Source organism: Pituophis catenifer, unplaced genomic scaffold (assembly GCF_029215685.1).
Source record: "Pituophis catenifer annectens isolate HBS135680 unplaced genomic scaffold, rPitCat1.0.hap2 SCAF_2, whole genome shotgun sequence".
Taxonomy (NCBI): domain Eukaryota; kingdom Metazoa; phylum Chordata; class Lepidosauria; order Squamata; family Colubridae; genus Pituophis; species Pituophis catenifer.
Window position 1 is genome coordinate 173,132,922 of NW_027256882.1, and position 21,646 is coordinate 173,154,567.

At 42.2% G+C, this 21,646-nt stretch overlaps 2 protein-coding genes across 2 annotated transcripts; one reads left to right on the top strand and one right to left on the bottom strand.

Moving 5' to 3' along the window:
* Window positions 1-2,490: 2,490 nt before the first annotated feature.
* LOC139310860 (immunoglobulin lambda-1 light chain-like) lies at window positions 2,491-9,662 on the top strand. Its single transcript, XM_070935093.1, has 3 exons — window positions 2,491-2,539; window positions 6,950-7,312; window positions 9,324-9,662. Exons 1-3 carry the CDS (start codon window positions 2,491-2,493, stop codon window positions 9,650-9,652), a joined length of 741 nt encoding a protein of 246 aa, XP_070791194.1. The 3' UTR covers window positions 9,653-9,662.
* A 2,376-nt stretch (window positions 9,663-12,038) lies between these two features.
* LOC139310863 (lysozyme C-1-like) lies at window positions 12,039-20,989 on the bottom strand. Its single transcript, XM_070935096.1, has 4 exons — window positions 20,848-20,989; window positions 18,329-18,487; window positions 14,466-14,544; window positions 12,039-12,105 (listed from the first exon to the last, which is right to left on the bottom strand). The coding sequence occupies exons 1-4, from the start codon at window positions 20,987-20,989 to the stop codon at window positions 12,039-12,041; spliced, it is 447 nt and encodes a 148-aa protein (XP_070791197.1).
* Window positions 20,990-21,646: the final 657 nt, after the last annotated feature.

Sequence of the window (21,646 nt, forward strand, 5' to 3'; positions counted from 1 at the left end):
GTAGTCGTTGATCTAGGTGGCTGATGATTGCTTGTGGAGATGCATTGTTGCATTCATTGTCGTCCTTCAGGATCCCACCTTCGTCGCCAGTGTTAAGTATAGGGTGCAAAGAAGGACTGGACACTCTGCTAGCAACAAATACTTTATTTAATTCCATAAACTGCAATGGCAATCCCAGCCACGGCAGCCCCTTTTATAGCCTGGAGCTGTCCGCGGCTTCAGCCACTGATGCTTGCTTAAGTTTCCCACTCCCGGGTCTCTTTCATTGATTGGCTCGTTTGAATCTGCCATTCAATACTCAACACAGAACATACAGATATAATGCATGTGAGGAATAGCCACTCCTTGGGGAAGGTATGGCGTCCTTTTATACCATCAGAGACATCAGTTTAGTACCCAATTCTGGCCCCCTGGCCCATGCTCTGCATCGGCTGTGCAGCAAGGAACAGGGGGCTGAGTGCCTAGTAACCCTGCTTCTTGAGATATCCACCAGGCACAGAATGGTACAGAAAAACAAGATAACATAGAGGTGAGATCACTGGTAGAAGCAAATGGCAGAGGCCATTCTAATTCTTACGAAAGCAAAACAGCAAGTCAAACCAATTCTACTGACTCTACTATTATTTCATAGTATGGGTATACTGTATATACATGTACAATGACAATAAAGTTATTTAATATTTAATATTATGTCCCACTAATTCTACCTATTCTATTATTATTACATCCCTTCAGCGCGATCCGGAGAGAACCGGCTGAATTCCATCACTGCCTTCACTGCAAATATACAGTAACAGGATCTTGCCAGTCTACAAGTACTGCACTTGCCCCCTCCCTTGATTTTACTTTCCAGAGAACTGGGTGGGGGAGGCAGGGTCCTTTCTGAGATGCTTTGTACACTTCTTTTCCTTCTCTGCCCTGAGATACCATTTGCATGACAGTCGTCTAAGATGGGGCTCTTCCTCTTGTCTCCCAAGGTCATCCCCACACACCATTACAATTTCTCACTCACTGAGAAATATGATAGCACAACCTCTGCAAACAGGGAACACAATCTGCTAGATAGCTGACACCGCATCACATTCCAAGCCATGCCCGTCTATATGCACATGCATAGGAAAGAGGTGGGACTTCAATTGTGGCACCATGCCAGACATTTTGCCCATTTTTACTCCAGTATGAATATCCCTTGATAGGAGGAAGGACCCTGGAAATAAGAAGTCTCTGTTAGGACACCCTTCCTTTAAGAAATGTGTCCCTGGAGTGGAGTTGGCTCTATTCCCCAAACATTTTGAAAAGTGGTTAAATTTATTTATTTTTATATAACTTTCAGGGACTGAAGAGTGGCATGGTAAACTATAAGAATGTTTTTCCCATCTTTTGAGAGAAGAGTGTTGTGAAGAAAAGGAATTTAACAAATATTTAGGCATGTTTTGTCAGTTGCCAATTTTTTGTGTATTTGTAGACTATTTTTCTTTACGGATTAGATTCTATATACTGCTCAGAGTTGTCAGACTGAACTGAGGTAGAAATCTCAATAATAAAGGGTCCTTTTAAATTAAATTTATTAAATTAAATGTTAATTATTAATTGTTTATTAAATTTTAAATAAACTTTACATTTATTAAATTAAATATTTAATATTAATTTATTAAATTAAACATTAACTATTAAATTTTAAATTTAAATTTTAAATTATTTACTGCTTATAGAACCTCCCAAATCTTAATGCGTGTTAGAAATCAAACTTAAAGGCTACTTTTAAATCAGCTGGCACTTTTAAGAAAATGATCAGAACATTCAGTATTTAGGATCTAAACCATACTGGGAAAATAATTATTCTCTGTAGTTATACAGATTCCTGCATAACAAGATAAATGCTAAAGGACACTTTAAAGGAATGCTAAAAGGTGGCAAGGCTAGTTCAACAGTTCCATTAGAGACCAGCTAAGTCATCCTCAAAAGATTGTAAGAATGGATGGAGAATAATTAATTAGGTGGAATACTACTCTAACAAAATTTCTAAGACTTTTTTTATCATTAAGGATCTAACAATTAGGAGCAGCAACCTTTTTTTGTTGTTCTTCTTGTAGTCTGGAAATCTGCTTTAGATGAAGGATTTATTTGTGAATGTTTGCTCTTTTCTGCCTGGATACAAAGATTTTTTTTTTTAACGGAATAAAACAAATTGTTACGATCACTTCGGATTATCCCAATTCACTGGAAGAAACAGAACATGCATACATTCAAATGTTGAAGAAATCCCCCATGGAAATCCCCCAGTACACTTATAATCAGCTTTATGCTCTATTGCCTTAAAACTCATCACTAAGCTATATTGCCTGAAAGTCAGGAAAGAAGCCGGTTTTGTAAGCAAATGCTTGCAAATGAGTTTGAGACCCATAAAATACCATGTGTGCTACACTGTTCTCTACGGTGAAGATCTGAAAATTGGCTTCACTCCAGAGCCTCAACCCTGAGCAGAGAAAGATGAGCTCTAAGTTCTTGCTGTGCCTCTCATTGGCTCTCTCCATCCAGGGTGAGTACATGTGCCAACTAAAGGGGACCAAGTATGTATGTATGTACGTATTTATTTATTTATTTATTTATTTATTTATTTATTTATTTTGTCAAGCATATACAAGATAACAGATAAAAGTATAAACATGATTAAGAATACATGAAATGAGTACGAATAAATGGGGAGAGTAGGACAGGGACGGTAGGCACGCTGATGCTCTTATGCACACCCCTTACAGACCTCTTAGGAATGGGTTGAGGTCAACAGCAGACAGTCTAAGGTTAAAGTTATGGGGTGGGGGAAAGAAATCACAGAGTCAGATAGTGCATTCCAGGCATTACCTCTCTGTTGCTTAAATCATATTTTCTGCAATCGGGTTTGGAGCGGTTTACTTTAAGTTTGTATCTATTGTGTGCTCCTGTATTGTTGTGGTTGAAGCTGAAGTAGTCATTGACAGGTAGAACATTGTAGCAGATAATTTTACATACTACGCTTAGGTCAAACTGAAGGCGACGTAGTTCTAAGTTGTCTAAGCCCAAAATTTCAAGTCTGGCATAAGGTATTCTATTGCAAACAGAGGAGTGGAGTACTCTTCTCGTGAAATATCTCTGAACTCTCTCAATTGTGTAAGAGTAAGCATGAGGGGCTGGTAAAATCTAGACATCTCTAGTCTTTCATGGGAATACAATACACTTAATGAACATAGCAGAGATAATGAATAGTGATGCACATCTGGGAAACTGGGAAACATAAAATAAATACGTCTTTCTCTTTATGGGTGGGTGGGGGATGGATGGATGGATAGATAGATAGATAGATAGATAGATAGATAGATAGATAGATAGATCCAGTTTTTTCAGAAGCATGGAATAAGCAGGAATTTCAATAACAAGTAGATAGAAGCAATTATTGTCACATTGGTACCGTGAGCAAATAATGCTCAAAGTGCCATCTGATGGTCTGTGGGACAACACCTCAAGAGCCATAGAATATGTCAGCTTCTCTCCTCTTCTTAAAACTGAAAAGAAAGGAAAATTAACACTGGATTCCTTCTCTCTCCTTTCTGGTGGCCTCCGAGATACTACATTTCTTTCTAAGATCAAGAGATCTCCACTTTGAAACATCTGCAAAGTTTGTGCAGTGGTGCATATTAGAAATAAGGCTAAGGATTCCGAGCTCTCTCCTCTTTGTTATACATAGCCAAATGCCAGTTTTGAGATGCGCTGTAAATTGTTTTCCTTCTCACTGATTTTTTTAAAAAAAAATAAACTAAACTAGAACAGAAAACACTGTTCTGCTTCCATCTTTCCAATCATTAAAACCTCTTTCAAGTTGTGCTTGACTTCTTAGAGTCTAGCTTACAGCTCTGAATTTTCCCCTTGTCTCCCATCTATCTGCTAATTAGTTCCTATAATTAGACTATTTTTATTCAACCAAGATTAGCTAGCAAGGATCTGGCCATTCTTTAACCAATACTGAACTAGCAGCATGGAAATTTTCCTAGCAGGTATATTTTTTAGTTCAGTTATCAGACCATCCGTTGAATACACAAATACTGAAATGGAGCTGTGGGGTATTGAAGTTATGATCTGTTTAAATGTGTCAATGTGATTGGGTAAAAGCTGATAAACATATGATGTTACCATTTATGATACACTCATAGAATTGTGAGGAGGACCCCTTGGAGAGTAGAGCCGAGGACTTTGTACAGTATCTGCATGACAAAATCACTCAGATTCGGGAAGGTCTGGACTCCGACTGGGTAGTTTCAGGGGGGATGACTGAGGCAGGTCCTGAGAATGTTATCTAGGATGAGTTTGATCCTGTGACTCCTGATGACGTGGACAGGATTCTGGGTAGACTGAACGCAACCACATGTTTGTTGGACCCGTGTCCCTCCTGGTTAGTGCTGGCTTCTCGGGAGGTGATGCGAGGCTGGCCCCAGGGGATTATAAATGCTTCACTGAGTGAGGGTGACTTCCCCGCCGCCTTGAAAGAGGCAGTGGTGAGGCCTCTCCTCAAGAAGCCTTCCCTGGACCCAGCAGTGTTGTCTAATTATCGTCCGGTCTCCAACCTTCGCTTTGTGGCAAAGGTTGTTGAGAGTGTGGTTGCGCGACAGCTCCCCCAGCACCTGGATGAAACGGTGTATCTGGAGCCATTCCAGTCGGGCTTCAGGCCTGGGTACAGCACAGAAACGGCATTGGTTGCGTTGGTTGATGATCTCTGGAGGGCTCGAGACAGAGGTTGTTCCTCTGTCCTGGTCCTATTAGATCTCTCAACGGCTTTTGATACCATCGACCATGGTATCACGCTGCACCGGTTGGAAGAGTTAGGGGTGGGGGGCACTGTGTTGCGGTGGTTTTCCTCCTTTCTCTCTGACTGGTTACAGTCTGTGTTGGCAGGGTGGCAGAGGTCGACGCCGAGGCGCCTCATATGTGGGGTGCCACAAGGGTTGGTCCTCTCGCCCCTTCTGTTCAACATTTATGTAAAGCCGCTGGGCGAGATCATCCGTGGTTTCGGGATGAAGTATCATCAGTACGCTGATGTTACTCAGCTGTACATCTCCACCCTGGACCACCCCAACGATGCCCTTGAAGTGATGTCCCGGTGCCTGGAGGCCGTGTGGATCTGGATGGGGAGAAACAGACTCAGGCTCAACCCATCCAAGACCAAGTGGCTGTGGTTTCCGACGACCCGATATAGTCAGTTGGTGCCATCACTGACTATTGGGGGCGAATCGCTGGCCCCCACGGAGAGGGCTCGCAATTTGGGCGTCCTCCTGGATTCACGGCTGTCTTTAGAAGAGCACTTGACGGCCATGACCAGGAGGATTTTTCATCAGGTTCGCCTGATTTGACAGTTGCATCCCTTTCTGGATTGGGACTCCTTACACACAGTCACTCGTGCCCTCATCACTTCCCACCTGGACTACTGCAACGCTCTCTCCCCTCCTCAAGGGGCTCCCCTTGAGGAGCACCCAGAGGCTCCAACTGGCGCAGAGTGCGGCCGCGCGGGTGGTTATGGGAGCGACATGGCATTCCCATGTAACACCTCTCCTGCGCGAGCTGCACTGGCTCCCGATGGTCTTCCGTGTGCGCTTCAAGGTCTTGGTTACCACCTTTAGAGCACTCCATGGCTTAAGACCTGGTTATCTACAGGACCACCTGCTGCCACTAGTAGCCTCCCACCGGCTGGTACGCTCTCATAGAGAGGGGCTCCTCCGGATGCCGTCAGCCAAACAATGTTGACTGGCGGCCTCCGCTCCTCCTTCTTATGTCAGCACTAGAGTAAATGCAGCTTGAAGTGCTGACACTGAGACTATGCTTGGGACAAATTCTCACCAAATCCTCTGTCTAACTAGGTTTAAGGTTTAAATTTAGTATGCAAGTCAACCAACTGTCCTGTGCTTCTGTGAATGGCTGAAAGGATGGCTGTCATTGTTGAAAAGCAAGATGCTACATAATGTTCTAAACAACATTCCCCTCCAGTTTTACAATGGAAGGTTGTTTTAACAATATTATTGCAATGTATTTCTCTTTCCTTTGGTCATCTTAACGTAGCTTGCAAAGTAGCAAAATATATTGTTCTTCCCCCCCCCAAAGGCACAGCCTCACATTACTACTAATTAAAAGGCTATGTAATACTATTTAAAACAGAATATCTATGAAACCACACTTGTGAATCTTGAAAGTCCCTTTCAAAAACATGAGCTTTGTTCACTTTGGCAGATGGATAGGTTTCTGGAAAAAAAATTCGAGAGCTTTTGGGCCATGATAAAAAAGCTGCAGAAATAGAACATACTTAACATATCACTTAGCACTAGCAATAACACTTAGATTATCTACCTCTTCATAGTGCTTTACAGCCCTCTCTAAGTGGTTTACACAGAGTCAGCATATTGTCCCCAACAATCTGGGTCTTTATTTTACCAACCTTGGAAGGATGGAAGGCCGAGTCACTCTTGAACCCGATCAGGATTGAACTACTGACAGTGGGAATATAGAGTTAGCCTGCAATATTGCATCCTAACCACTACACCACCACCGCCCAATATGGCTATGAATTCCCTGTTTCAGGGAGAACGAGAGGATGTCAGTGGTGTTGCAGAGTATACTGAACCCTGAGCTAATCCATTGGTCAAGATTTGGACAACTAAGTAGCCAAAGTTAAAACAAACCAAGTTTAGGATATTGTGCAAATTAGAGATGCTCTGTCTTGAACTAATTTAATTGAGTGTGTTGCAAAACCAGATAAAAATGCTTTTGTTTAATGGGCACAACCAATTTTCCTTCTCTGGAAAGGGATCCCCATACAGATCTCAGCACGCAGGGGTGAGCAGATTCTTTCCAAAGAAAAACGAATCAAGGTGTTTCTGATTTTCAGCTCTCGTTACAAGATAAATCTCTGCTCCTCTTCTTCCTTCTTCAGGTGGAGCCTTGCAACCTGTGCCTATCCAGCCACCTCAGGCCTCATATGCCGAGGGCTCTACTGCTGTCCTGCAATGCCCTCTGCAAAGTGGCAAGATCCAGGACTACCATGTCTTCTGGTTCCAGCAAAAGCCAAGCAAAAGCCCAGCCTTCATCCTGAAGGATGGCAACAATGGGCAGATAGATAGATCCTCTTCATTTGATGCACGTTTTGTGCCCATTCGGGATGCCAACACCAATGCCTACATCTTGCAGATCCAAAAGGTGCAAACAGATGAAAGTGCCACCTACTTCTGTCTAGCAGAGGGAAATTATTTCCAGATAGCCGTTTCAGGGAGTGGAACACGGCTCAGCATCACAGGAGGTGAGCAGGAGTCCCGCATAACAGATGGAAGTAAAGCAAAGGCACTTTCTTTCTCTGTGTCTTTGCAAGGGAGGGAGGGAGGGAATAAATGCTGCTAGAATATCTGAACAGGAAAATAGTGATGAGATACTCCCTTGAGCTGTACACTCTGAAGCAGTCTCAATCCTGGAGCAAAAGAATTGAATGTTTTGCTTCTGCCAAAGATGAGGATAGTCTCTTGTATTTTAAATGTTATGAAAATCTGGGCTGCCCTGAGGCTTTAGTGCAAGGGTCCCCAACCCCCAGTCCATGAACTGGCACCGGTCCGTGGCATGCCAGAAATTGGTCCGTGCAAATAAGCGAAGCCCCATCCAAGGGATGCAAGCAGAACATGAAATCACACTCCCTCCAGTTCACGGAAAAACCTCTCTCCACAGAATGGGTCCCTGGTGCCCAAAAGGTTGGGGGTAACAAATGAGTAACCCCCAACCTTTTGGGGGTTTAATGAATAACAAATGGGGTTTGGTGGTCTTATTGTGAGAACAGCAGCCATTGGCTAAGCCTCCTGAGAACTCAACAAGCAGCTGAACCAAATAAGTGAAGGCTGCCAGCCTACGGAAAGCTCTATTTACAAGGGGCCACTAGATGGCAGCAACGTTAATGTTGCTATTGCTTGTTATCCTTTATTTTATTTATTTATTTTTTAACAAGAGAGAACCATGGCAATTTACTGAAGATAATGCCCTTTGAAAAATGCCTATGAAAATCTCATTTTCATAGCAAAAGAAACAGTAGCAGCCAATAAAGCCTGGGCCATTGACAATTCTCTGGCCAACCAAAAGGAGGTGACTTCCCTGAAACAGTAGTCTCTAAAACCTAGCTCTGGTCCAGAATTGCTTCCTTCACTGCACAGAAAATGTTCAAAGCGAATCAGGCTCATGCATTTGAGTGTGATTCAGTTCCTATTTATGCAACAGATTGGCTGCAAGAAAGCAATGGCCAAATGCTGCCAATGGCTACCATTTGTGCTTACCCTTAGTATTAAAAATTCTCCAGGCAATGGGTCAAAAAAGTGGCTTGTTATCATTTAGTGGTGATTGGGCGAAGTAGAATTTACTTAGACTGTATTTGCACAACGGTTCTGTTCCCACAACATATATATCCCCCAAAAGGGGTTCAGGTGACCGCGGGACACTGCAGCCGTCATAAATATGAATCCGTTGCCCAGCATCTGAATTTTGATCATATGGCCATGGGGATGCTACAACAGTCGTAAGTGTGGAAAAATGGTCATGAGTCACTTTTTTCAGTGCCCTTGTAGCTTTGAACGGTCACTAAATGAACTGTTGTAAATTGAGGACTAGCTGTAGGCATAGCTTGACCATTTCAACTGTCTTGTGTCTGAAATGCCTATTCTGTGTCGCTAAGCTTTAGCAGTGAGTTCTGTAATAGAAAGGCTTAGAACAGGGGTCTCCAACCTTGGCAACTTTAAGCCTGGAGGACTTCAACTCCCAGAATTCCCCAGCCAGCTTTGCTTTGCCAGCTTTGCTGGCTGGGGAATTCTGGGAGTTGAAGTCCTCCAGGCTTAAAGTTGCCAAGGTTGGAGACCCCTGGCTTAGAGTACTTTTTATATATTTTTTGTAATGGAGGAACAGGATGGCAAAGAAATCAGTTGCTGTCTCTAAATGCCAGACTTCACACTCCACAAGCGACATCTTTATAGATCTCAGTGTTGAGTGAGTGCTGTTGCAGCTACCATGTTTCCCTGAAAATAAGACCCTGTCTTATATTTTTTTTGAACCCTAAAATAAACGCTTGGCCTTATTGCCACACACTCAAAAACCCGATTGGGCTTATTATCAGGGGTTGTCTTATTTTGGGGCAAACAGGGTAATCAGCCAATCCAGCAGAATTTTAGGCCAGATCTCCAAAAAGCAAGGTTGACTCTACATTGTAGGAGTATGGTTCCGAAAGAACAATATAATGACAGTTTGGGAGAATGGCAAGACTCGATTATTCTTGTTTTCCCCAGGACAATCGGCAAAAGTACCATCATCGGTCATCATATTGTCTGATGTTTCCCAGAAACCGGGCTCTTCCGATGTCCATGCCTTATGCATAGTTGAAGACTTCTACCCAGGCTTACTAGAGATCAAGTGGAATGCAGCTGGGAAGGAGATAACTGAGGGAGTGACCTCTGGACAAGTGACCTCAAATGATGATGGCACTTACACCACCTCCAGCATCCTGAATGTATCGCGCCATTTCTTTAACTCTGTCACTCCTATTCAGTGCTCTGTGAGTCATGAATCTTCGGGGGCCAAGATTGAACGCAGCCTGGAACAGTGCATGCAGAAGTGAACAGTTTCACCTCAACACCTCCCTTCTTCCCCTGCTGCCACTTCTCTTTCCCCTTTAGCTCTCTGCAAAGTGTGCCCTAGGGGCTCCATGCTTTGGCTTCACCCTCAGTAAAAATATATTCACTTCTCATTGCTCTCTGATTATTTATTTATTTAGGACAGGGGTCTGCAACCTTAAGCACTCAAAGAGCCATTTGGACCCATTTCCCACAGAAAAGAAAATACCGGAAGCCACAAAACCTGGGTGGGTGTGGCCAACTTGATGTCACTCACTTCCACCAGTCACATGAACCCCCCCTAGCCACGCCTACCCAGTCGGTCATTAGGGCAGAGAACTAGTTAAAAAACACTAGGAACCACAAAATCCTTTTGACCTATCTCTCTCTCCCCTCTCTCTCCGTATCTCTCTATGTCTCTTTCTCTCTCTCCCTCTCTCTGTATCTCTCTCCCTCTGTCCCGGCCGCTTCTCCATCCCCCGCTGTCACCCTTACAGGCCAGGCGAGGAGTGACTGGGAGGGGAGGGCGAGGCCAGCCAGTGGTGGGATCATCCGACAGGGAGCCACAGCAGAGGGCCCAAAGAGCCACATGTGGCTCCAGAGCCGCAGGTTGCTGACCCCTGATTTAGGATGAGCATGGAAGGAAGTTGGGCAGTCTCTTGTGATTCGAATGGGGCTTGGTCAGTAGTTGCTTCCCCTTGAATTCAGTGTTGCCTAGAATTCATGCAGCTTCCATGTGGAAAGACCGGTCTCTGGTGAAGCTTACACTTACATGGGGATCGCATTTAAATATGTTATGAGTTGGCACAAGCCATTTCATCATAAATAAATCGGTTGAGCTGAATTTACATTACTTGCTAAGCCCCATCCCAGTGGTGGGTTGCTACCGGTTCGCCCAAACCGGTAGTAGCGGTGGCGTAAGGCTCCACCCACCCACCCTGGCATCATCAAATACGCTCTGCGCAATGTGCAGAAGCTTCTGCTCATGCGCAGAAGTGGCACATGCGCAAGCAAAGCGAGCATGCACGTGAGAGCAAACCGGTAGCAAAGGAAGTAAAACCCGCCACTGCCCTATCCCCATTAGCCAAGATTACTACTAACTGAACATCCCCCCTTAAAAGTTATGTACATGCATCCTTATGTTGAATGCAAGTTGTTAAGTCTCATGATTTGAGTAAAAATGTCAAAATGCTCTTTTTTTTCGTTACCCCCTCCTCGCCCCCTTTATGGAAACAAAGGAATAACTTAATAAGTTATTGTTGTATGAAGATGTCCATGTTGCGTTCTCTGTGTTTTCAGTAGCATTGTCTCTCATTTGGTTAAGTGTGATGAGAGCAGGAGACTCCATCCTTTCCATAATTTTTTTGTTTATCCATGTTTCCCCCATCACCCCGTTTCCAAATTTTGCTCTCAACCCACTCACAATGACCATTTTTTTTGCCTGCCATGTTGCTCTTCCTTAGTATGTATGTAGTGTGTGTGTGTGCATGTGTGCGTGCGTGTGCATGTGCAGGGGTGGGCTGCTGGGGGTTTGCAGGGGTTTGGGACAACCTCTAGCTATGATTCTGTGCAGTTCGAAGAACCCCAAAATCCCATTCCTGGCTGGCCCCGCCTACCCCACCCCTCCCAGGAGTTCCCACGTGGCCCGTTTTGGATGCAGGTAAGTGCAGGGTACATGCAGAGGCTCGGGAAGGGTGAAAAACAGGCCTGCCAGAAATTCTGGCCCGTTTCTGGCTTCCAGAGAGCCTCCGGAGCCTAGGGAGGCTGTTTTCGCCCTACTAGAGGCTCAAGGAAAGCATCCGGGGCCCAGGGAGGGCAAACTGTGGTGCAGGAGGCCAACAACCGGGCAGAGAACCCCATGGTAAAATTTTTGAAGCCCACCCCTGTGTGTGTGTGTGTGTGTGTGTGTGTGTGTGTGTGTGTGTGTGTCTGGCATCACATTCTTCGCACTGGCCTTGAGTATGTTAATGTCAAAACACTGAAATTGCACTTAAACAAAGCAACATGGTAGCAATTGTGGCCTCCAAATACAGAGCCATGGGTAAATCAAACTGTGGCTTTCTTCTGCATCTTCCTACATCTCCTGCAGTTACACTATGAACTTCATTCTTACATCCTAAATACCAATGATGTTGCACAGAGCTCTTCGTTAGACATCTCTCCATCACACTGTCCATCTCACAGAAGGAGCTTCACTCTAGAATCTGCTGCCCCAAACTTTGGGGCAGTTAGCAAGGGGACAAAGCAAAAGAATGTATTATGAACATTTTCTGACAGTAAGTGGAAACCTACTGAACGAACCAATGAAAGAACAAAGAAGATGAGGTGTTTTTTTTAAAAAAAAATTCTTTGATACATGAGAGGTGAAACAGACTGCAACAAGCTCCATTTTCAAACTTTACATCCTTTTATCCACCTTTTCATATCTTGGTTTTCACAGTGCTTTTTCCACTGTTGCCTGTATTAAGAGAAAAGGAATCAGGTAATAAAGTGCATATGCACATGTAGTATTTTGGTACAAAAGCACAGTATCAATAAAAAATGCCAATGCTTTTCTCCCAGTGGTAGGTTCATCCTCCCCCCACCCTTTACTACTGGCTTTCTGTATGCTGATGAAAGCAATTTTATTAGATGGGTTTTTGAATCCTGTTAGTGGCTTCAGATAGCCATTTTCAGTAGCAATCTTATTGGTGGGCTGGATTTTAAAATATTTAATTTGTCATTTTATTCTGATAGGTTTTTGCAGCCTTATTTCATTTCACTTCTCTGAAACTCTTGCGCATAACTTAATCATGCATATGGATACGTTTCATAAATGAGTCTATAAGATTAAGTGTTTGCGTCTTTGGAATTTGCTGGCTGGGTTCAAACAATTCTGTAGACTAAATTAAAATGGAGTTGCTGTTGTGGTTCAGCATATTGCAGTGATCCACCACAATTTTAGTGACTTGTGTAAACTAGGCCATCATGTTAAGCAATAAAGTAACATTTATGTGTACGTAGACATAGTGTCAACTTGCAAAGCTTTCAAGTTGCCATAAGCAACTCATGGCTCATGAATTAATTAGGGCATCTTTCGGAAACTTCACACATAGCACACTCTTTGGACATTATAATTGTGTTTTTTAACTTTTTTTCCTTCTTACTTAGGCTCCCATATCTCTATCAGCCTGAATATAATTGCCTCTCCCAGCAACTAAAAACTGTTTTTTTAGCTATTTTGCTGTGAAAAATATTTGTTTCTTTAGAATCCCTCTGAAGTAGATGCCACATGCCAGCCCAGATGTGGGAAATCAGCTGTTCTTTTTGCTGAAAATCCAGATAGATTACAGCAGAAATACTTACCTAATACTAAAATATAAATTATTTGAAAACTTGAGGAAATAGGCACAAAAGAGGTAGGATTTCTATATCTTTAGTATAGCCCTCATTGTTCTCATTCCGTTAGTTGCAGTTTTACATATCAGCAATGAGAAAATAAGAGATTAGATTTTGCAATTCATAGTAAAGAGTTTCATATATTTATAGTTTGGGTCATGTGATTCTCCTTGAAGATGACATTTGGAGTGGGTTTTTTAATGTTATGAATATGAAAAATTGCAGACATGTATTTGCTTATGCATAAAGTACATTTTTCCCAAGGTTTTCTTATCCACAATTGTATTATCTGCAATTGTTAAAAGTTAGGGTTGAGATTAAGAACACACACAAATTACAAAGTTCAACTGTATTTCATAAAAAGGAATAATGAAGCTCAAGTTATTTAAAAGAGTTGGGAGAGGGAATTGCTAGGCAATCTGTACCCACAGATTTTTCCTTCCTTTTAAAGCAATTCGTAATGGACATCCACCCATAGTCTCTATCACATTTCTCTATTATATGGGAATTTTTTGTCATTTTGGCAACAACAGCTTCACATACAAAATGCAAGTGAAAAAAAGTTACAGTGTACCTCAGTATTCATTGTTAATTGGTTCCAGGAGAGATAATGAGTACCAAAAATGATGAGTACCAAACATTTTTTCCCCATAGGGAATAATATATAGAGTCACAAAGCAACCGACACCAACAAATTCTAGTTTGTGCGTTGAGTACCAAACAAACAATGAGTACCAGGACAAATTTTTCACATCAAAATGCATTGAGTACCAAATTCAATGAGTTTCAAACCAGTTGAGCTCCCACATACCCCTGTACCAGTTTAATATTAGCCATAAAGGACAAGAGAAGGACAGGGCAGAAACCAGCAATTCTATATGAAAACATAGTTCCAAAGGACATATTGGGCTAAATCACATGTAGATAATGAGGTTGAGATAGACAGCCAGATGTTCTTCAGTATTTGGGGTACAACCCACAACCTAGAACAGGGGTTAGCAACCTGCGGCTCTGGAGCCGCATGTGGCTCTTTCAGCCCTCTGCTGCAGCTTCCTTTCGCTAGTTGGCTCCACAATTGATAGGGCTTTCGATTAGGACAGGTAGAGGAAAAAGGACGCTGCGCTAGGAGGAGACTCTATGGTGGGGGAACCAGACTTCCAGTCGGCTCCAGAATTGAATTTAGGGCTTCTAGTTAGGACTCTTTTGAGTGTTTAAGGTTGCCGGCCCTGACCTAGAACAAAGCTTATTAGGGAAGTAGTCTAAAAGAGATCCCCATCCATGAACCCAGTTTTTTTTTTCTTAAAAAAAAAAAACTGATCTAAGGCATTCAGGCAATACCAGATTGCCCATCTGTGAGCTAAGTGAGATTGTCCCAGTCTACAAAAATCACAGAGAGGGGTCTACTTATCATTAGACAGAAGCAGCCATTTGTTCTCCTACCAGGCAGCCATGCCAGTAGACTCTTTCACAATCATTTTGGCACAGTTGATGTCATCTTCAAGATCAGGATTCAGCAAATCTTAAGAGGGAGAGAAAGAACACAAACAACAGAGGAAGATAATAGAAATGTGTGAACAAAGGCAGCAGACAGAAAGCTGGAAGAAGCCCTTTGAGGCAGAGAAAAGACTACAGGTAGTCCTCGACTTACAACAGTTCATTTAGTGACTATTCAAAGTTACAACGGCACTGAAAAAAAGTGATTTATGACCATTTTTCACTCTGATGACCGTCGCAGCATCTCCATGGTCATGTGATCAAAATTAAAATGCTTGGCAACTGGTTCATATTTATGATGGTGGCAATGTCCCAGGGTCATGTGATCATCTTTGCAACCTTCAACGGGGAAATCAGATTCACTTAACAACCATATTACTAACAACTGCAGTGATTCACTTAACAACTGTGGCAAGAATGGTCGCAAAACGGGGCAAAATTCACTTAACATCTGTCCTGTTCAGCATTTTGGGCTCAATTGTGGTTATAAGTCAAGGACTACCTGTACTTATTTATTTCCGGACTTTAAAAAATGCTGTTTCCATGGAGACTCCTGGTGGGTTTATAAAATAATCTAGCTCTAGTCAAACTTTATTTACACCATAAAAAGCTCAACAATCTCAGTCAATAGCATTAAATATGAAAGGCTTGGCAAAACCGTTTGCTGCCTTCCCAAAGTCTATTAGGGAAGGCATACTCCAGATCTCCAGAGGAAAATGATTCCATAGGAGTGGAAGGAAGAGTGACAAGGATTTTATCCTGGTCCCGCTTCCCAAAATCTCACACAGGAGGCCAATCAACAACTCAGTTCACCATCAGTTCCGACATACACCAGATATTCTGTCCACCCCATCAAAGTTCCCAGCACCAGGGCTTGAATGTGATCTCTTCTGGCAGAGGTATGATCCTAGCAGCAACCTTGGTGAAGATCTTTCCTTTTTCTAAATGTGCTTCTGATGGTGATGACCCCCGAGAGGACAGCCTCTCCTATAGCTTTGAATTCGCAGGGGTTTCAAATAATCCAGTCTTATGCAAGACTCTATAAATCATAATCAGCAGTCTGAATTGTGTCTAGAAGGAGATTGATTGTCAAGGCAGCTTCAGGATAAGGAATAATGAAAGCATTTCTTTTGAGGCTCGGTGGTCTGGTTTGGTCATTTGAATTAGACAGGTAGGTGCATATCTAGGTTGCAATATGCCTGTCAATCTTTTTGCCTGAACCACAAGATGGGCAAATAAATTTGATAAATAAATAAACCAACAAATAACCTAGCAGACATCTAAAACTTTGTATTTTAGATTGGAAACCCAACCGCTCCAGCTTATCAGTTGGAGTCTCCTTATCATTAATGACCAATAACTGTTTTTGCCAGCAGATGAACTAAAAGACTAGTAATAAAAATGAATTCCTTATACTCCTTGGGATGCTCAAACTTATGAGAGCTAGAACTTCCCAATTGGAAGAGGAAGCCATCTATTGAAATGAAACAAATTTATATGAGACATAATTATAAGTCCAATTAAACAGCACTGCTTCCTCTTAGTCCCCAAATTTTAATTTATGCTTTTCTCCATAAGTACAAGCCTAGCTATCCGTACATGTTTCTACAATTCCTGAGCAGGTCAGTGAAACTGGAAATGTTCAATTCAGGTTTTCATGCCCAGAGAGGCAATCTGTATACATGCATAGAGAGTGGTGGGATTCAAATAATTTAACAACCGGTTCTCTGCCCTAATGACCAGCTGGGTAGGTATGGCTCGGTGGTCATGTGACTGTGTGGGCGTGGCCAACTCAATATCACTCACATCGATGGGTGCTTCGCCTTAGCTGTTACAATGTAATAAGGGTTAACCAGAGAGCAGTGGTGGGTGTGGCTTGGTGGGCATGGCTTGGTGGGCGTGGCAGGAGAAGGATACTGTAAAATCTCCATTCCCACCCCATTCCAGGGGAAGGTTACTGCAAAATCCCCTCCCGATCAGCTGGGTCTTAGGAGGCAGAGAATAGATGGGGGCGGGGCCAGTCAGAATTTTTACTACCAGTTCTCCAAACTACTAAAAATTTCCACTACCAGTTCTCCAGAACTGGTCAGAACCTGCTGAAACCCATCTCTGCCAGAGAGACAGTTTCTGTAAGCAGGGCAATAAAGATTAGGCTAAAAACAACACCAGAATGTTTCCTTCCTGCCTTCCTTACAGGATTAGCCTTGTAAAGTGGAAAAAAACAAAAAAACAAAAGATTTCTTCTAACAACCGGTTCTCCGAACTGCTTAGAAAGTTAACAACCAGTTCTCCCGAATAGGTGCGAACTGGCTGAATTCCACCACTGTGCATAGATCATTATGAGGTAAAGTTGAGGAACAGAACTTCAGAAGTCAGACTGCCTCTGTAAGTGATCTCCCAAATGAAAAGGACATATAATTCTCCATATTTAGAAAGCCAGTGGACTAGTTCTAGGCTGGACTTCCAAGCCTAACTACTTTTGCAGCATCAAAGCTGGGCTGTTTAAATCCAGCCAAGACATTTTAACAATTTTATGTACTACATTAAAGGAACATTTGTTTTGAATGGGGAGAATTCACCTGCAGTTTGAAGTTAGAAACCCCAGTTAGTCAACCTAATTACTCTGAATCTGTATCTCAGCTTATACAGGGCAAAGAAGGAACCTAGAAGCAACTTTCTAGAGATTTGATTATTATTTATGGTTAATTTTAGAGATTATTTATGGTTATCCTTCCTAAACACATTACAGCAACATCTCTGAAGTGATTCGTATGCCTGACAGCGCCACCAAATACAAAGCAGGTGAAGGCCAACTGATACATTCTAGAGAGTTCCAATAGTCCCTTCCCATTAAACATGCTAGAATGGGCTGAAGAGAATGATGATCTAAAAAAGAAAGAAAGAAAACCTAGAGAGCATTTAGTTACCTTTTTCTCAATTAAATATTTGACACACACACCAACACCGATCTGTAATTTAAATAGCCAGCAGGTGGCGATGTTTCAATACTTCTTGAGTGGTACAATTGTTTTGATTGGGGGTGGTGGTGTCAGAGGAATTACCATTATATATGGTGATGTACAGAAAAATTAAGGAAAGAAAGCAAACAATAGTTTGCCTGCTTGCTATATTTGGGTAAAAAAAAAAAAGATTTATCATGAACTTTATCTCGGGGAGAGGAGATGCAAGCAACCATACTTGGTAGGATTCTTTTTGCCAAGGATTCAGGTCTCCTTACTGGCATTCTGAATCTAAATTTAAATCTAAACTTGAATTTTGCACAAGCTCATTATCATTGGCTGTAATGGTTTCCAACATTACAATATAAAAATGCATTCATAATGTACATAGTAGCAATTACACTTAGGCTTATACATTGCTTCACAGTGCTTTACAGCACTCTCTAAGTGGTTTTACAGAGTCAGCATATTGCCCCAACAATCTGGGTCCTCATTTTACCAACTTCAGAAGATGGAAGCCTGAGTCAACCTTGAGCCTGGTAAGATTCGAACTGCCAAATTGCAAGCAGCAGGCAGGCAGCAGAAGTAGCCTGCTGTACTGCATTCTAACCATGGCTCTTAATAATGGTTCTTAGTAACTTGAGGTATGTCAATATATTAAGATGTTTACTATTCTTATTTTGATTTGAAAAGTTGCCATTTAACCATTAACATCCTATTCAAGATTATTCACTTTCCAGAACATTGCTAAAAAGTCCACCCCATCTTCCTTTTTTGTTGTTGTTGTTGTTGTTTTATTTTTTCTAGGGCACAAATCCACCTTGTGTGTGGGGAGGGATGGAAACTGACCTGAGCAAGCTACGTCACAAATGGCCTTTGATAAGGCATTGTTTTCTTTACACCATAAACCACTGTTGATATGGAAGATGCCATAGTCTTTGGTGCCACCTTTGTGCCGATCAATGGTGTTGGTGTCAAAGCCAGTTTCATAAAATGCCATGCAGATCCCTACAAAGAAGAGAAATCAGAGAGGTTCCTCACGAGTTCATTTTACAACCTTCCACTCATTCTGACTTTCTCAATATTCCAAAATGTAACCAAGAGGCAAGATCCAGCCTAGAGGCCTAGATATGAAACATATGTCTGCAGAATGTTCAACTATTTTCATCCCAATATTCTACAAGTATTCTATGACTTGTGGTCCTCTATATTCATGGGACTTCAGTCTCCATTATCCCTACCTTGCATGGTGATGCCAAAGTGCTTTTGTGAAAAAAGCTTTTAAGAAAACCCTCCTTTCAACGTTGACTCTAAATTTGTTTTTAATCTTCCCACTAGACATTTTGAGACAAGCAGCTCTTCCCTCTTTTGAAAAGACTGTAGGTGTGTGTTATTTAAAAACAAAGAGCAGAGAGGAGTAATATCAAAGGGTTATATGGAAAGCAAGATCAACAGACTCTCCATGAACAGGTAATTGGAACTAATATCTTGCTAATGAGCTATGGAAATGGCAAAACGGGCAACAAACTGGTTTACAAAAGGGGGAAAACATTTTTGGGGTTTGAAATCCATTGCCTGACCCCATCCAAAGCAGAATTGCTGAGCACTGGTAGAAAGTCTGCCCAATTTTGCAGTGCTTACCATTTACTTAGAAACAATTCCCTTTCCTTTCAAACTTGGCACTGAAAATCATGTTACATCTTATCTAGAGTTCCAATCCAACTCCCTTTGATTTTTTTCAAACGTGAGTGCAACTGTAGGTAAGGAAAGAGCTCAAGTTAGTTGGAGGAGCCCCACTAAGGATAGGTTCTTTAGGCATAAAGGACATTGGGAAGAGAGTTTAACAATTGTTCTGAGCCAGGTATTCTACTGAGGTGTCACTTGTAGACACATTATAGAGCAAAACAGTGGATCGTTATAGATGCAAATGACAGTCAGTATGTATAAATGTTAAGGTCTTGGACTGGGACCAGTGGTGGGATTCAAAAATTTTTACTACCGGTTTCTGTGGGCGTGGCTTGGTGGGTGTGGCATGGCTTGATGGGCGTGGCTTGGTGAGCATGGCAGGGGAAGGATACTGTAAAATCTTCATTCCCTCCCCAGTCCAGGGGAAGGTTACTGCAAAATCCCCATTTCCTCCCCATCAACTGGGACTCAGGAAGTAGAGAATAGATGGGGGTGGCGGGGGGGGCAGTCAGAGGTGGTATTTACTGATTCTCCGAAATAATTTCCGCTACCGGTTCTCCAGAACTGGTCAGAACCTGCTGAATACTCCCTCTGACTGGGACCAGGGAGCCCAAAGTTGAACCTCAACTCAAGTATGCAGCTCATTAGGTGACCTTGGGCCAGTTACTGCTCAGTCTCATCATCTCACACAGTTGTTGTTTGTGAAGACAACTTGAGGGCTACTCTCTCCTCTATGTGCACTATTTAAAGAACTCAGAAGAAAGATGAGATCTACTGGAAAGGTAACAAATTCTACCAATAATAATAATAACAGTAAAATTATTTAGGAACGATCACACATTGTTTGTTTCTTGTCTTCCACAGCTCTGTCCCTGTCCTAAAGTTTCCTCTATTTGTATCTATTTTATGTACCCAGTCCATGTTTATACTTATTACCTAATATGTTCTTGACAAATAAATATATATTAGTCTTTAATTAAAAAATTAATTCTGGCATTAATGTTACTGAATGAGCTGGATGCCTACTCAATGGAATTTGTAAACAATACCCATTCATTTGAGGGCCTTTTGTACTGGTGAGCTTCTAAGGTTTTCTTGACAGAACAATTAATCAGTAGAACAACTTGCCTCCAGAAGTTGTGAATGCTCCAACTTTTGTCCAGACAGTGGACAAAAATTTTCAGAAATGGTATAGGGTTTCCTGCCTGAGCAGAGGGTTGGACTAGAAGACCTCAAAGATCTTATTCTATTCTATTCTAGTCTATTCTAGTCTAGTCTAGTCTAGTCTAGTCTAGTCTAGTCTAGTCTAGTCTAGTCTAGTCTAGTCTAGTCTAGCCTAGCCTAGCCTAGCCTAGCCTAGCGAGCGGTCAGATCTGGCTAAAACCAATTTGCAACTTCCTCATCTGGTTGATGAGCATAATCAGAAATGGGTACCTGTTAGCTTCAAGTACCACTATTCAGATCCAGGAAAACAGAGGCATTAATCATGTGAACTTGTGGAGAGAGATCTAAGAAGAAACAAGCTGGAGCAAGTTCCAGAGCAAATAAAGCAGTACCTTCTTATGGAGAAAAAAAACAGGCAATACTGCTTAATAAAAACTAGTTGGGCATATTTAGGGTAGGCCATTAGTCCAACTTTCAGTACTTGAGCAATATTTTATTCAGTGAGGAACTGCACTCACAACTGGCTAGGCTGTAACCTTCATATCCATCCATCCCATTCTTCTTCAACACATGAGCCAACTCACAGCGCCCATAGATCTTGGTCTGTATAGTAGCTACAAAGCAAGCTAGAAGAAAAGTCTGTAGGAAGAACGTCATCATCTTGGCCCTGGGATGTATGATGGGAGACAGCTGATCTTTAAATCAGAGCAAATTCTGCAGTCTTAGAAGATCATTCCTTGGGGGGGAGGGGGGAGGCAGAAAAATGGATATACAGATTTATTGAAATATAACATTTCAAAAGCAACAAACAGAACTGAAAATACCTTTTCTATCTTCCAAAAATAGAATATTTTCTCTCGCTAGATTAGAATATGAAAATATTTTGCAACACAAGTATAAACCAAAGAATTGCAGAAGTTCCATGTTGATTGATGTTCAATAACAGATAACCTCATATAAATTATATAGAGAGATAAGCCTATATGTATTGCTGTAAAGTACAACTGATCCTCGTTTAGCAACTGGTTCATTTAGCCCAAGAGAAGGACTTTTAGATTGGCTGGTCTTTTCTTGAGCTTGATAGCTACACTTTTAAGAGAAAGTGTGACAATGCCTTAAAGCAGAGGTGTCAAACTCAAAGCCCGCAAGCCAGATCCTCCCACAGGGTGCTTAGATCTGGCCCGCAGGGCCATCCTGGAAACAGCGGACCAGCCCACAGTGACTCTGCCAGTGAAAACGGAGCTCGGGAGCTCGTTTTCGCTGGCAGAGGGCTGCAGGAGGCCATCACAGTTGAAAACAGAGCTCTCCCTGGTCTCG

Coding starts and splice junctions, on each gene's coding strand:
- LOC139310860 (XM_070935093.1), top strand. CDS start 2,491: ATGAGCTCTAAGTTCTTGCTGTGCCTCTCATTGGCTCTCTCCATCCAG. Junction 2,540..6,949: donor ATTGGCTCTCTCCATCCAGG/GTGAGTACATGT, acceptor TTCCTTCTTCAG/GTGGAGCCTTGCAACCTGTG. Junction 7,313..9,323: donor ACGGCTCAGCATCACAGGAG/GTGAGCAGGAGT, acceptor TGTTTTCCCCAG/GACAATCGGCAAAAGTACCA.
- LOC139310863 (XM_070935096.1), bottom strand. CDS start 20,989: ATGATGACGTTCTTCCTACAGACTTTTCTTCTAGCTTGCTTTGTAGCT. Junction 14,545..18,328: donor TTGTGACGTAGCTTGCTCAG/GTCAGTTTCCAT, acceptor CTCCCTCTTAAG/ATTTGCTGAATCCTGATCTT. Junction 12,106..14,465: donor TCTACTGGCATGGCTGCCTG/GTAGGAGAACAA, acceptor CTCTTAATACAG/GCAACAGTGGAAAAAGCACT.